Below are 15260 nucleotides of genomic sequence, written 5' to 3'. Positions count from 1 at the left end.
AATAGGGTCTACACCCACCCCTATACCGTGCCAACCCCAGGCCTATAAACCGTCAAGAAAAAGCAACATATTGGACAGGAAATGAAGACGGTTGCCATCGACTTCAGCAAAAGCGCTACGACCGCCTTGGGCTATTTAACAGTTGGAAATAAACTGGGGGAAAGGAAAGCAGACATTTTTATTTTCCCAGGAGACAGTTATGGGCACGTCTGAGTCGCCATGCCTCGGGATGTCCAAACACATCCTTGTCGCCACAGGTGATTCTATTCCCGTCGGTGTTCTCCATCTGCTCTCCTTGCTGTTACAACAACAGGTGCTCTGCCAGCGCTCGTGCACGCAGACGTATCGCAGGGCAGCGCGCACTCACAATTGTGCACGGTGTTGACCTTGTGCCGGTCCACGGGATCGATGTAAGCACACGCCGCTTAACGACTTACAACAGTCTTAATGTAACGTTGCAGGGCACTGAAATGTAGAATGTTGCTACAAATCCACCAGTGTGTGCGTGCGTGTGTGTGCGTGTGTGCGTGCTGCGTTTGCGTCCCACTGCAGCTGCTCCCTACTGAGAAACAGACCTGAGTCTGAAGGGCACTTCTGAGCTCCTCTTCCCCCTCCTCCTCCTCTCGTCTCTTTCACCCTCTCTCCCGCCCTGCTGAAGGGGCTAGTCAGCTTCTGGGCTTTTGTTGTGGCCTGTCGTTTCCTCTCTCTCTCTCTCTCTCTCTCTCTCTCTCTCTCTCTCTCTCTCTCTTCTCTCTCTCTCTCTCTCTCTTTCACTCTTTCTCTCTCTCACCTGTCTCTCTCTCACTTTTGGCTCTCCTCCTTGCGCCGCAGCACAGGGCACAGATTAAAGGCTGTGGAGTCAACGACACCCTGCCTCACCTCCACACTCCTCAGCCTTTGTATAGCCACGGAGTAACCTTGCCTCAAGCTGAGCAGAGTAATAATGATAAATAGTAGCTTGGCTGTGTGTGTGTGTGTGTGAGCCTGTGTGTGTGTGATCGCTGGTTTTCAGGGGAAGAGGCTGAGGTGATGGTAGTGTGTGTGTGTGTGAACCTGTGTGTTTGATCAATGGTTTTCAGGGGAAGAGGCTGAGGTGATGGTAGTGTGTGTGTGTGTGAACCTGTGTGTTTGATCGCTGGTTTTCAGGGGAAGAAGCTGAGGTGATGGTAATGTGTGTGTGTGTGTGTGTGTGTGAACCTGTGTGTTTGATCGCTGGTTTTCAGGGGAAGAGGCTGAGGTGATGGTAGTGTGTGTGTGTGTGTGAACCTGTGTGTTTGATCGCTGGTTTTCAGGGGAAGAAGCTGAGGTGATGGTAATGTGTGTGTGTGTGTGAACCTGTGTGTTTGATCGCTGGTTTTCAGGGGAAGAGGCTGAGGTGATGGTAATGTGTGTGTGTGTGTGTGAACCTGTGTGTTTGATCGCTGGTTTTCAGGGGAAGAGGCTGAGGTGATGGTAGTGTGTGTCCCAGGCTGCATTTCCTCCATGTTAATGAAGGAGCAGCGCTGATATCTCCCTAGTCCAAGGTCACACTCACCGTAGGTGTTTGGTCCCGCAGGGACGAACTACCTCCTGTGCCCTCATCCCTTATGCTGGGCGTGTGACCGTGGACACACAGAGCACAGATGACATTGACCTTAACAGGGAGCTCCGCACGTGGGCGTGAAAGAACGAGCGAGAGAGGTAGAGCGAGCAAGGTGTGCATGTGAATATGCATGTTTTTTTTGCGTGTGTGACAGAAAAACACGCAAGACAGAGAGGGGAAAAAGAAAGACAGACTGAGAGAAACAGAGGCGGGGAAAGAAGAAAGAGATACAGAGCGAGACTGCAGAGCAGAGAGAATGTGTGTATGGGTAATGTGGCCAAATCACTATTTCATCACTCTGTACCATGCTTAAAGCTTACTGTATCCTCGCAGGAAAAGGCCCATCTCACATCAATGCAGAGCCAGCCTTTCCCTTTTCACATCCTTGCTGTGTGATGTGCATACAGTAGGACGTTGGGAATTTTCCACAGGCCTCAAAGGAACCTATTCAAACCATTAACGGTGCACATTCAGTATGGAGCTAATACATGAGGTTAGACAGGAGATTCGTTCAGAAGGGTGTCTGAATGTCTGGCTTCTTTTATGTCTGCAGAGGGTGTTGAAAGCACCGGGTCCTTGTGGAATACATGTCTCACACTCTCCTTCTGATGGAAGATCAACAACATAAAGAGAGTCTCTCAAGGTTTCTGCTCTCTATACGAAAGAACGTAGCGTTCATTTACAGTGTCGCATGCTCTGCCCAAGCTGCCGTATGGGACCCGAAAGTGCACTGTTGTTCTGCGGTGTTTGTGTTTACTTGGTGTTTACATTCACAGCTTTAAGCGTGGGACTGTGGTACTGTCTTAGCCCTTCCAGGCGCGCATTGCTGTGTGTATCTCTGAGCCAACACCAACCCAAGCTCCGAGGAGAAATCACCATGTTCAAGCTAGCTTAACAACCAAACAAATCATGCATGACACTCCTTCTCCAATGGGAGTGCACACACACACACACACACGCACACACTTTAACAGTCTTCATCCTTCATTCTTATCCTTTCCATTTCAGTCCCTGAGAAAGACTTTAATCCTAACTGATAGAAGGGCAAACCCTGAGTCGTTGGGGTGTTTACAGACTGGCGGTTCCCTGGGAACAGCCAGATCACTGATTGTTAAGGGATGTCCAGGTGTGCTGAGGTCTCCCTGATGAAGGCAATTAGCTGATCTAGTGACAGAGAACCACGGAACATTCCAGAGAAAAGTTTTCACGTAGGAGGTTTGGAGCCGTATACGTTCTGCTTGTGTTGATCATGTTAGTATGATGGCAGTCCCATAACAACCCGTGGACACACAAACACACACATACACACAAACACACACACTCATACAAACACACACATACACACAAACACACACACTCATACACCCACACCAAGTCACCATGAAGTACAGTTAAATGAGGAACTGGAACAAGCAGTTGCCCTCAGCACCCTGCTGAGGTATCCATGGAAACACTAGCATCCTGGAATGTGCTTTCGGTGAGTACATCCATGCAACTGCCACTAAGTGAATTTATGACCCAAAACATCCCTATATCCTGCCAGGCTCCCTCCCTAATGGCCCCCAGCCTCCTAGTTTACAACCGTAGAGGGGAGGGGGGGCTGGATAGAGAAGAGGAAGGTCTCCCGAGTAGCCCCCCCTTGTTCCTGTGCCCCCTTTGTACCGTGCCCCCTCCACGCCACGCTGCCTCATCCATTTCTCTGTCCGTCCCGAGTGGCAGGGGCGCTTCCCTCCCTCCCTCCCTCACCCCGGCCGACAGAGACAGACGCTTTCTCCCCCCTCCCTCACCCCCGACAGTGTAAAATACCTCACCCCCTCCCTCACCCCTGACAGTGTAAAATACCTCCCCCCCTCTCTCACCCCGGCCGACAGAGACAGATAGAGTAAGCAGCATCAGCCTTCCTGTGATTCATGCTATCATGACACACACACACACACACAGACTGGACAAGATCACACACACACACACACACACACACACACAGGGTGAGCAGGACTAGATCACACACACACGCGAGCACACTTTTTAAACATGCGTGTCGCTGGACCCCAAATGAGATGAGGATGTTCATGAATACGCAGGCACTCAACTGCGAGAACACACACACACACATTAAACCCCACACACTCTGACATAGAGCTTAGCGTGTGATGACACCTGTCTTATGCTAATGTTAAATACCGAAGCCTGGAGGCTTCTCTACAGGACACGAGCAGGCCAGAGTCTGACATCATCTGTCCCCCTGTGTTACAGCGTCGCAGGCCAAAGGTTCTGAGCGTGGAGAAAGATCTTCTTTCCCCGTTCGTCCCGAGACGGACACAGAGAGAACTAACGTGCGCTTCGCTCTCGGTTCGCTGCTAGCAACGCTTCCTTAAAGGTACCGCATACACGTCTCACGCTCTACGCGAGAAAACTGTCCGCCAGCCTGCCTTGGTTTGGTCTGGGGTCGCTACATGCTTGTCTGGCAGTGGAGAGCCAGAGTCTTTTGTGCGTGTGGCAAAAACGTGAATGCAGAGCATGAGCCCATGGGCCTACGTTCTGTGGGCAAGGTCACGGCACAGTACACACTGTCCTGTTTTCGCAACCCCCCCGACCCCCATCCACCACCCAACCTCCCCAATTAGCATTTATCTTGTGTATCGTAACTCACCGGGTCGGACAGGAAAGGGGATGGAGAAAGCAGGAAGAGAGGAGAGAGAGGGGGATGAGAGGGCGGTCTAGGATACACTGGAGGGAAACAGAGAGAAAGAGGAGAGGAGGGGTAGAGGGATGCATTGGAGGGGAAATCGTTTATCCTCCAGCCCAGGTAAGGGTGACCTGTTTGTCTCTGTCTGCCTGTGTTACTCCCCTGATGTCTCTATAACAGGACTGTAAAGCAGGAACACACGATTTGGTGCACTCTTTCACACACATGCCTGCACGCACACACTGAGTCTCACCAATTTGTTCACACACACACACACCCACACACACACGTGGCAGCTGGCTATAGACTCAATACAGCACCAGGGGACCAGCTCACATGAAAAGGATTTAGATTTCAATTTAAGGACATATTTGAGCAGAATCCAGACATTCATCCTAAACTCAACCTCTCAGATTAATTGTATGATTGGGGGGGGAGGTCTTCCTCTAGTTCACCTCGATGAGGAAGTCTCTGTGATTTCACCTCAAGTCGCTTTTCATTTGCAAATAAAACTGTGAAGATAATGGAGGTGTGAACAAGTGGGGTTAGGGAGAGTGAGAGAGTGAGAAAGAAAGACTAGAGAGAGGGGGAGAAAGAGTGGGGAAGGGGGGGTGGAGAAAGAAGGAAAGGCAGAAGGAAAGATAGAGAGAAGCGTAGCCTGGAGCTAGGAAGTTGTAATAGATGTTCTCGGTGCAGCAGAAGGATGAGAAAAGGATGAAAAGAAAGGAGGTCCGTTGTAAAGATTCAGGAGTCTGTAGTCATTACTATTCTGTCTGCTTAGGCTCTCGAAACTATTCATCACAAGGTTTACTTCTCTTTGAAACAGATGCTGGAATTCACTGATAGATCCAGACATAGATACTAGAGTAGATAGATACAGTATCCAGGTCAACTTGACAGGCACTTCAGAAGCAGGATACTCAGAACATGGAAATGCAATTACCTAATTCTTCCATTCAAAATTCTCCCCATTCTTGAATTTCCGGCCACTTGTCAAAAATGAAATGAAATAAAATCGATCTTGCTTTACCAGCACAAACAAACGCAAAAACGTATGTAGATACTTCAACATTAATATCATATTGCGCACCAAGACTGTAGGGCCTACAGCAGATTGCATCACGACGACGCGCGCGTTCATTAACAAGGCCTGTGCAATCACTGCGTTCAGTGGAGACCGAATCGGTGAGCGATAAGTCTTAAATCATTTGGTATCTGCATAGCTAGCAACAGCTGACAAAAAAAACTGCTCAGGGTGGTGGTGTTATCACAGGAAAAAAGAAGAAGCCTTGTTTGGCAAATATTTCTTCGTTTTTGTTAGCTAGCTAGAGCTAGGCTAGTTAGCTTCCGGGAGGTAGCTTACTGCAGCTGCCGCTAGCTAGCTGCTAACTGCAGAACGGTTTACCAGACAGTTAGTATAGTCTAACTTGTTAAATATTTCGTCAGATTCTTTGTCCCTGTATATGTGCTGTTGCTCAAATAGTATAATTGTAGGACTGATCAATTATGAAGCTATAAATCACGAGATGGGCATCAAATTTTAAGTCTTCTTAGAGAGCAGACGATGCCATCCAATATCTGAACTATTGGAGTGAGTGGATAAATTACTACGTCAAACTTGAGCTGATTGTGAGCGAGTCTGTCAAGTTTCCTTCTCGCTTAGTTAGTCAGTGAATTTTTCAAGCTTATACATTTTGGGGGGCATATTTTCAGTTCGCGGATGGTAGCCTACTACAGCCTACTACTACTACTGCTCGAATCGCTATCAAGTCAAGATAGGCTACTGTCGGTAGTGCGTGAGTGACAGCGTCGACGTTTGAATCCGCTTGTTTTAATTGGGTTTCTTTATTATTAATGAAATGCAATATGAGTAAAAATATCAGTAGAATGGGAAAACTTAAAGGGAAGTTTAATAATATAGTTTTTGTTAGCTAGCTAGGCGAGTTAGTTTCCAGCTAGCTCTCTGTCCGTCTCTTTCTCTCTTTCCCCCTCTCTTTCTCTCTTTCTTTCTCTCTCCTCTATCTCTTTCCTCTCTCCTCTTTATCTCTCTGCACTAATAGCGGCTCGCATGCATTGTCCGTCCCAGTCTTGGACGTGATGCAGCCATTATCCCGGTTGTACATCGTCCTTTCAGCTGCTGCCTGTCGGATGCGCGCGTGCTAAACGCACAGCGGCTGCAAACCACAGATGAATCAGTGTGTAACAAGAATATGACCTCCTTCCACCCGGTCTACCTTCTCCATCAGTACAGTACGGCTGATTCTCTCTCTCTCTCTCTCTCTCTCTCTCTCTCTCTCTCTCTCTCTCTCTCTCTCTCTCTCTCTCTCTCTCTCTCTCTCTCTCTCTCTCTCTCTCTCTCTCTCTCTTCTCTCTCTCGCGCTCTGTTCCACCTTACATGAAGATGAATACGGTCGTTTCTATGCTCGTGGCAGCAGAGAAATGTAATTCCACCTTTGTGGATCAATAAAGCCCATTGTATTATAATGTCTTTCCCTGCTCTCTATCCTAATCTATTTCCTCGCTTCTACAGGCATATGGTGTGTTCTATGCAATGGCTGTTCCGTAATTAATCGGCATGGTGGGGCAATTAAAATAGGGAGGCTTTACGAGCACACTGATTAAGATATTTAAAGCCTGAATTTTAATGAAAGCCTTCCCCCGCCCTCAGTTTTTTACTTTTTTCCCTTGTGTGCGTGGCCTTGTTTGTGTATTGCAGTGTTTTTCTTATTGTCTGGGTTATATTGCTCTTGAGTGTCTGTGTATTTTGTCTCTCTGTGTGTGTGTGTGTATGTCAGTGTGTGTGTGTGTATGTCAGTGTGTGTGTGTGTGTGTGTGTGTGTGTGTGTGCGTGCACATGGATCCTTTACGCCAAAATCACAACAGTTTTACCAATTATCCTTGAATTTTCCTTTTGACTGGGATGCAATTCATTTAATCCCATAAATAGCGGCAGAGCTGGGATCAGTTTGCAGTCGCTGAGAAGCAGGAAGGCCGGGCCGTGTGACTGCAGACCCAGCTGACCAGGGGCCGGCGGGCTCCTCTGCTGTACAGTAGACTGAGGGACTAGCTCATCCGTTTGCAATGACAGCGATTATCGCTGGGCGGCAGCGGTCCCTGGCTCCCTCCCTCAGGGGTTGTGTGCATGCAGATTTTCCACAACAGTCCCTGTTCGCTTCCCCTAATTGGTTCAATTAGTTCCCTAAGATACTGTATGAATTAAACACTCTGCCTGTACGCAGATAAAGTCCAGTTAAGTTATTACGACCAGCAGAGGTTACAAATTGTGGTATAGGCAATGAAGCGTAATACACACAGGATTTAAAAGCCATTTATTTGACTGGGCAGACACAGAGCTGTGGTACAACTGACATTCTAATGAGTGAGTATGACCATCGTGGTTCTTCATTTGCAGTAGCACATGTGTTCACACACACACACACACACACACACACACACACACACACACACACACACACACACACACACACACACACACACACACACTCGTAGAGGTCTTATTAAATCAGTGTTTGGACTCTTGGCATGTGGGCTGAGTGATTCGATTTAGTGACATGGTAAACTATGTTGCTTAATGGCCGTTCACTTTAATGGCCCAGCACAGTTAAGAGACCAAACAATGCGGTTACAATTACAGAGCCACATGTGCACACACACACACACACACACACAAATGAGGGGCATTTGCATCGCTGTCTGCTGCTGGAGAGTAGAGTAGAGTAGAGAGCGTATCGATCTGTCGGCACAGCACATACATCAGTGTGTTTGGGCCAAAGGCCATTGAGATGAAAGAGAGAACATGCAAAGACATACCCTCCATCCATCCCTCCATCCCTCCATCCATCCCTCCATCCCTCCATCCATCCCTCCCCCTCCATCCATCCCTCCCTTCTCCCCCGACACCCCTCTCCTCTTTCTGCTCCTCGATTCAATTTCACCCCCTCCCCCTTTCTGCCTCGTTTTTAGGTTTCCTTCCCTCCTCTCTCTCTCTCTCTCTCTCTCTCTCTCTCTCTCCCTCTCCCTCTCTCTCTCTCTCTCTCTCTCTCTCTCTCTCTCTCTCTGTCTCTTGCTGGCTGCCTGGCTCTCTCCATCATCATCACCATTTTCATCATCATCATCTTTCTGTCTCTGCTACTCCCCCAAGCCCCCCCCCCCTCCTTCCAAGCGCCTTCATCCGCACCGCAGGTGTCATGCAGGGAAGGGAGAGTGGCTATAGCAAGCAGAGAAGCTGAAGGAGTGTGTGTGTGTGTGTGTGTGTGAGAGAGAGAGAAAGATGGGCCGCTCAGGAGAGCTGGCTGTACTCGTTCTATTTGTGGGTTGGAGCGGGTGACTGGGAATAGCAGGATGATTCAGCTCTACAGGGTTAGGGTCCATGATGATGTACCGGGGGAACATTTCCATATAATGAACATAGTACATCTTTAGGAAGGCCCTCCTGAGAAACAGGAGAGCTGGAAAGAGCAAGACGAAGACATAGAGACAGACCTCGTGAGAGGGAGGGATCATAAAAGAACTGACAATAAAAAGAGGTGAGAGTGAAACAGAGAGGAAAGAGAGGAAGAGAAGGTAGGGGAGAGAGAGGAGGAGAGAGATAGAGGTGAAGTGAAAGAGAGAGTGCCGACGATAATACAGTATAGCCTGCAGTCTTAAGGTCCCACTGCTGTGAACACTTGGCTGTGTTGGCTGAGCATCATCTCCTTCCCGTTAGCCTGCTGTGTGTAGGTGTGTGTGTGTACGTGCGAGGTTGGGGTTGTGTGCGTGCGGGTGTGTGTTAAAGCACTTGTGTCTTTTGAGGGTGTGCTTAGTTTGAGGTTTGCCATGAACCTCAAACCCACCTTTGTTAGAAGGTTGCTAACATAAATCCAAAGAAGCATGGCATTTCGAACCCTTTCAAGGACAGTAATGCATTCAAAGCTGTGGTCAGTGTTTACTGTCCTGCTGACCCAGACCGCTGGTGCTGAGCACCCCTTCTCCTGACTCCTCTGCATCACAGTCCCCAGACACCAGACCTCATCCTGGGATCCAGACCCTCCCTGCTTGGCCTTCTGCTCCCCTCAGCCTGGGTCATCTCCATAAGGTAATCACCTGTGTGTGTGTGTGTGTGTGTGTGTGTGGACATTGTGTGTGTGGACAATTGAAACATTGTCAGTGTTTCAAAGGTGTGAGCACTCAAACAAACTCGCCATGCGTTTTACCAATGCTTAGAAGAAATGCGTTTTTTTTATCACGTACATACAAATAATCATCATCACCATCATCAGCCAAATAAACAAAGTAGAAAACTATCTTCTTACGGCCTCTCCTGACCTTTCCTGGCCTTTCCCGACCTCTCCTGGCCTCTCCTATCCTCGTCTGGCCTCCTATCCTCTCCTGGCCTCATTACCACATACATCACAGGGCATCGGTGGTTTAAACGGTGCATCATCGACCGAGGAAAGGAGGTTAGTCCAGCTTGACCCATTTGCAGCTCAGAGCTGAGTGATCAAGGAACCAATACAACAAGCCCCCCGTCCCCCCGTCCCCCCGTCCCCCAACCCCCAGCCCTCTCAGCCAACCAGTCTCAGCCAATAAGCCTGGCCTGACCTATCAGGTCGAGCGAGAAGAGGAGCTGATCCATACAATCTACACCACACCCCCCCACCCCAAAAAACACACACATTATATCCACTCTATTAAAGCCCTGTCTGTAGAACAGGCTCACCAATCACTGTTGGGGATTTAATAGAGGGAGGAGCATCACCCAGACCAGGAAGTATTGCTCAGTAACTGTCAGCACATGGAGATAGATGGTGGCTGTCGAGGGCGCCATCTTGGTAAGGAACAAGGCATTTGTTGTGTAACATTTTGTTGGGGTTGTGGCCTAGTCTGTGTGTAGGCTCTGCGTGTTTGTTTAGACCTTTAGACCTCCGAGTTTGTCACCTTTATGAGTTTGCATGTGTCCTGTTTCCTGTGTGTGTGTGTGTGTGTGTAAGGCGTCACTCCGGAGTGGAGTTGAGGCGGTGTGTGGTGTGTGACGGCCCGGGGGTCCCAGGGTCAGACATGTCCTCTGTCTTCACCCCCATCTTCTTCAGCTGTCGTTCGTCCGTCACAGAGAGCGAACGAGAGAAGGTGGGACGAGGGGAGTCTGGGGGAGGAAGAGAGAGAAGGAGAGAAGTTAGGAGACAGGGAGAGGATGAGGGGAGAAGGGAGGGGGAGAAAGTAAAAGAAAGGGTTGCGAGGGAAGAATAATGAGGTTTAAGGAAAGCAATTAAATTAAGGAAAACCAAATAATAAGTAACCATTTATTTTCCTAGCTTCTTATTTTCCGCATTCAGATGATGGGGTCCCTCTGCAGTGGCTTATTAAGAGCTGCATCATTTCTCACGTTTGTAGTTAAACCTTTCTAGGCTGGAAATGGGAGTGGTGTACACGTTGCTTCAAGGTTCTCATCTTTCTCTTAACCTATTTTCAACCATTCTATGTCCATTCTATTTATTTGCAACGTTGAATATTCAGATTTTTCTTCAATAAAAAAAAAAGCACATATCTCGATTTACTCAAATCCTTTACATTGCCCTTAGGTACTTTCTTCACACTGTTCTTCCAGTGAAAACCCCCAGGGTCAATGAGATCCATTTACTTGGATCAAACCAGAGGAATGGGATGAGGTCTGTTACTTATAGGGAAAACAGGAGGCTGCCTGTAGTAGCGCTGTGTGACCTGTAGGGGGTCAGAGCAGGGGAACGAACTGCAGCAGGTTGAGTAATGACTGCAGATCTATTCCAGTCTGATGTTTCCCATCACACACACACGCACACACACACACACACACACATCAGTGCGTACACACACACACACACACACAGAGAAAGAGCAGGCAGTAGCTGTGAGCTGTAAGTGTTCGTGTGGATGCTGCCTTTGATATCAGCTGAGATTCACCAGACTGACCAGCAGGGGGTGGGGTGAGACACACACACTTCTCCCACACATACACACACACTACTCACACACACACACTACTCACACACACTGTGCACAGCCCCCCGCTAGAGCTGACATTTGCAGTAAGTGCAGCCTGGGCTGGTTATTTATGTTGAGGGTGAAGATGAGGAGAGAAGTGCAGCAGATGACTGCATTACGTTGTTTATCAGATTGACGCAATAGCAGCATCGCTTTATGGGCCAGTGTGGAAAACTTACTCCTGTCTTCTGTGCCATCGCTCTTTCTGTCGCTCTCTTCCCGCTCCCCCTCTCGTTCTCCTCCATCCCTCTCTTCTTCTTCTTCTTCTTCACCCATGTTCTCTCTCATCCACTCCTCCTCTATCTTCTCATCCTCATGACTTCCCTCCACCCCCTGCCCCTTCCAACAACCTTCTGTCTTCTCTCCCTTTCCTCCTCCCACTCTCTTCTCCACCTCCCTTCTCCGTCTGCCGCGCCTGCCCTCTCCCTGCCCTCTCCCTGCCCTCTCCCTCCCCTCTCCCTGCCCTCTCCCTGCCCTCTCCCTCCCCTCTCCCTGCCCTCTCCCTGCCCTCTCCCTCCCCTCTCCCTACCCTCTCCCTGCCCTCTCCCTGCCCTCCCCCTCCCTTCTCCCTGCCCTCTCCCTGCCCCCTCCCTGCCCTCTCCCTGCCCTCTCCCTGGGCCGCTGCAGGGCGCCGCATGCCGCTGGGTAACCTACCCGTGTGGCTGTTCTGGGTGGACTTCAACTTCCTATTTGTCTGCTCCTGCTGCTGTCTCTCGTACTTTCTGACTTCCTCCAGACTCATCCCTGAAGGAGGGAGGCAGACCACACAGACAGGAAACAGTCCACACAGACAGGAAACAGACCACACAGACAGGAAACAGACCACACAGACAGGAAACAGTCCACACAGACAGGAAACAGACCACACAGACAGGAAACAGACCACACAGACAGGAAACAGACCACACAGACAGGAAACAGACCACACAGACAGGAAACAGTCCACACAGACAGGAAACAGACCACACAGACAGGAAACACCGAGTTAGGTCGTCTCAGATCTTCAGGCTCTCAGATGGAGGGCATGTGCAGCATTGCATCACCGTCTACAGGCAGAGTGTTAACGCTTGTTTATGTTTCAGGTTTGCAGTTCTGTCTGGTATCTACCGTGCCATTCGTCAGCCCACGCCACTGCCTGCCTGTGGCCAACCAATAGGATGTCTCGAATGTTCTGTCAGAAAACAGACCCGTGGTCAATCTCAACTGCCACTGGTTCACTTCGGACATCCATACTTCCATAAATCTACACATGTATCTTTTTTAATGTGTTTTAAGAATATATATAATAGCAAATGAAAATGGTTATTGTAGTGTGGATGAATCACCCTGTGGATAAATTCCTCCGTCCTGCCTTGGAAGCCGTAGACCTCGAAGCTGCACTGAACCCTTTTGTAAGAGCACATGATAGGGCTGGTGTTCTGCCTCCACCCTGCCACCAGGGGGCCCCGGCCCGTCTTCTGAGACTGCCACTGGCTCAGGTCCTGTGTGGGGGGGGTTATATTACCTGCTGAGCATGCAGAAAAAATGTGTGCTCTGTGTTTGTGTGCACGTGTGGATGTGTGTGTGCACATGTGTGTGTCTGCTCGTGTGTGTGTGTGTGTGCTCGTGTGTGTGTGTGCTCGTGTGTGTGTGTGCTCGTGTGTGAAGGTGCGGAGCCAATTTATCACAGGAAGGAATGTGCGATACCACATGTTTGGCAACTGTTGCCAGAGATGCATGGATAGTGCTTGTGTCGGTGCTTTTATATTTTCCATTACTCGCACTTCATCCTGGTCTGTGTATACCATCTATACTCGTGTGTGTGTGTGTGTGTGTGTGTGTGTGGTGTGTTTGTTTATGAGAGAGAGACAATAGGAAGCAGTAATACTACATGTTCTTTTTGAATGAATATCCCTGTGTATATTAGATTGCAAAGCCAACACAATAAAAAAGTGTGTAAGTGTGTGTTTGTGTGTGTTTGTGTATGTGTGTGTAAGTGTGTGTGTGTGTGTGTTTGTGTGTGTTTGTGTATGTGTGTGTTTGTGTATGTGTGTGTTTGTGTATGTGTGTGTTTGTGTTTGTGTGTGTTTGTGTATGTGTGTGTTTGTGTGTGTTTGTGTATGTGTGTGTTTGTGTATGTTTGTGTTTGTTTGTGTATGTGTATGTTTGTGTGTGTGTGTGTTTGTGTACCTCTGTGTCCTTGTAATGTTTCTCAGGTATCGGATCACTTAGGATGTCCAGGAAATTCACACTATCTGCTGGTGTAGGATCGTCCCCAAATACCTGTACAGACGACAGAGAGGTCATAAACCAGAATAGACTCTGTCTCACACTAAAACATATACACACAGACAAATACACGCGCACACACACTCACACACTCTTTTGCTCATTCTCTCCCTTTCACACGACACACACACTCACATTTACAATCACACACACACACAGAACACATCCCAGAGAGAGGGATGAGTAAATGAGTACAGAGGGGGCATGGTGAGGGCACACACTATAACATCCAGTACTATCTCCTACCCTCAGGGCCACAGAGCTAATCAGACTACAGAAGAGAGAGAGACATAGAGAGAGGGAGAGAGAGGCAGAGAGAGGGAGGAGAGAGAGAGAGTGGAGAGAGAGGGAGAGAGAGGGAGAGAGAGGGAGGGAGAGAAGGAGAGAGAGAGAGTGGAGAGAGAGAGGGTGTGGAGCCGTAGAGAGGGAGAAACAGAGGGACTGGAAGGGTACAGTATGGGGGGGGGGGTTGATAACTTAGTATGGGGGCGTGATAACATGAGAGGGTACAGTATGAGGGGGGGGGGTGATAACATGAGTGAATGACAGGGGAGCCATGTGAACAGCAAACAAAAAGACAGAAAGAATGAAACAATCGAGATGGAGGAAAATGCAAGTCATGTCAGGCTCTTTGTAGACGCTCATTCTTTTACGGGTCTCGAACAAAGACAATGACAAAGCAAACCCATGGATAGACATTAGTGCTGAATGCTTTCTACTTCCTGGTGAGCCCCTGTGTCTTGTCTGCATATCTCACACTGAGTTCTGCTCCTCTGACAGGAGTCAGAGTGTGCTTGTGGCTGTGCTGGGGTCCTTGTCATGAGCCTTTGTCTGCATCTTTTGTCTCAGCCCTGCTGAATGGGCGAGTCAGCTTCTGGGCTATTGTTGTGGCCTGTCGTTTTTCTTTCGTTCTCTTTCTCTCTCTCTCTCTTTCTCTCTCACACACTCTCTCTCTGGAGTTGTGTTTCTGCCAATTCAACGTATGTAACCTGTAACTAGCAGATAATTGAAACGAGATTTGTCACATTTCTGGTTGCACACACAAACCCTAACACTTAAATATGTCAGTTAGCTTCCTGTTTGACATGTCGGATCTTGTTAGCTAAAGCTGTTGATTACAGGGAAATTCCCAGGGAACAAATCAGGTACAGCTATAGGTGTTTGTGTGTGAAAATGACATGTACGCACACACACCCCCACGCACGCACTCACACTCATACACACACATACCCCCCTACCACCACACACACACACACACACACACACTCTCACACACACATACACATATACTGCAGCATGAGTCTGGTTCATGCATGCTCTGGTTTGCTTGTTTTTCTTGTAATGGCCACATCAATTTGATGAACATTTTCTTCGCACTGCAGAGAAGATTGCAATTTCTCTCCCCCAGCCCTGCCCCTGCCCCCCCACTCTCTCTCTCTCTCTCTCTCTCTCTCTCTCTCTGTCTCTCTGCCTCTCTCTCTCTCTCTCGCTCTCCCTCTCTCACACACACACACACACACACACACTCTTGCTCTCTCTTCGCCTGTCTTACTCACATTTGTGTTGTCACCATTGTTGTTCTCAAATCTCGTCTCAATGCGGATACTGAACTTGGGTAAGATGGAAACCTGGATGTGGAGGAGAGGAGAGAGGGATGGAGATGGGGAGAGAGAGGAGAGAGGGATGGAGATGGGGAGAGAGAGGAGA

The 15260-nt window shown here is 48.8% G+C and overlaps 1 protein-coding gene across 1 annotated transcript in view; it reads right to left on the bottom strand.

The window, feature by feature from the left end:
• Positions 1-9879: 9879 nt before the first annotated feature.
• The window catches only part of pitpnc1b (phosphatidylinositol transfer protein cytoplasmic 1b), a 9202-nt gene continuing 3821 nt past the window's right edge, over positions 9880-15260 (bottom strand). Inside the window, exons 5-10 of the mRNA XM_084671193.1 lie at positions 15110-15181; positions 13455-13547; positions 12611-12766; positions 12393-12456; positions 11940-12029; positions 9880-10410 (exon numbers count right to left, since the gene is read on the bottom strand). Coding sequence (XP_084527319.1) covers positions 10262-10410; positions 11940-12029; positions 12393-12456; positions 12611-12766; positions 13455-13547; positions 15110-15181 — 624 coding nt within the window. The 3' untranslated portion in view covers positions 9880-10261. The remainder of the gene's footprint in view (positions 10411-11939; positions 12030-12392; positions 12457-12610; positions 12767-13454; positions 13548-15109; positions 15182-15260) is intronic.

The sequence above is a fragment of the Hypomesus nipponensis genome, chromosome 2 (genome assembly GCF_054491055.1).
Source record: "Hypomesus nipponensis isolate SF chromosome 2, ASM5449105v1, whole genome shotgun sequence".
NCBI lineage: Eukaryota > Metazoa > Chordata > Actinopteri > Osmeriformes > Osmeridae > Hypomesus > Hypomesus nipponensis.
Note: the sequence above shows the minus strand (reverse complement) of the source record. Positions and strands in the feature narration are given on the sequence as shown.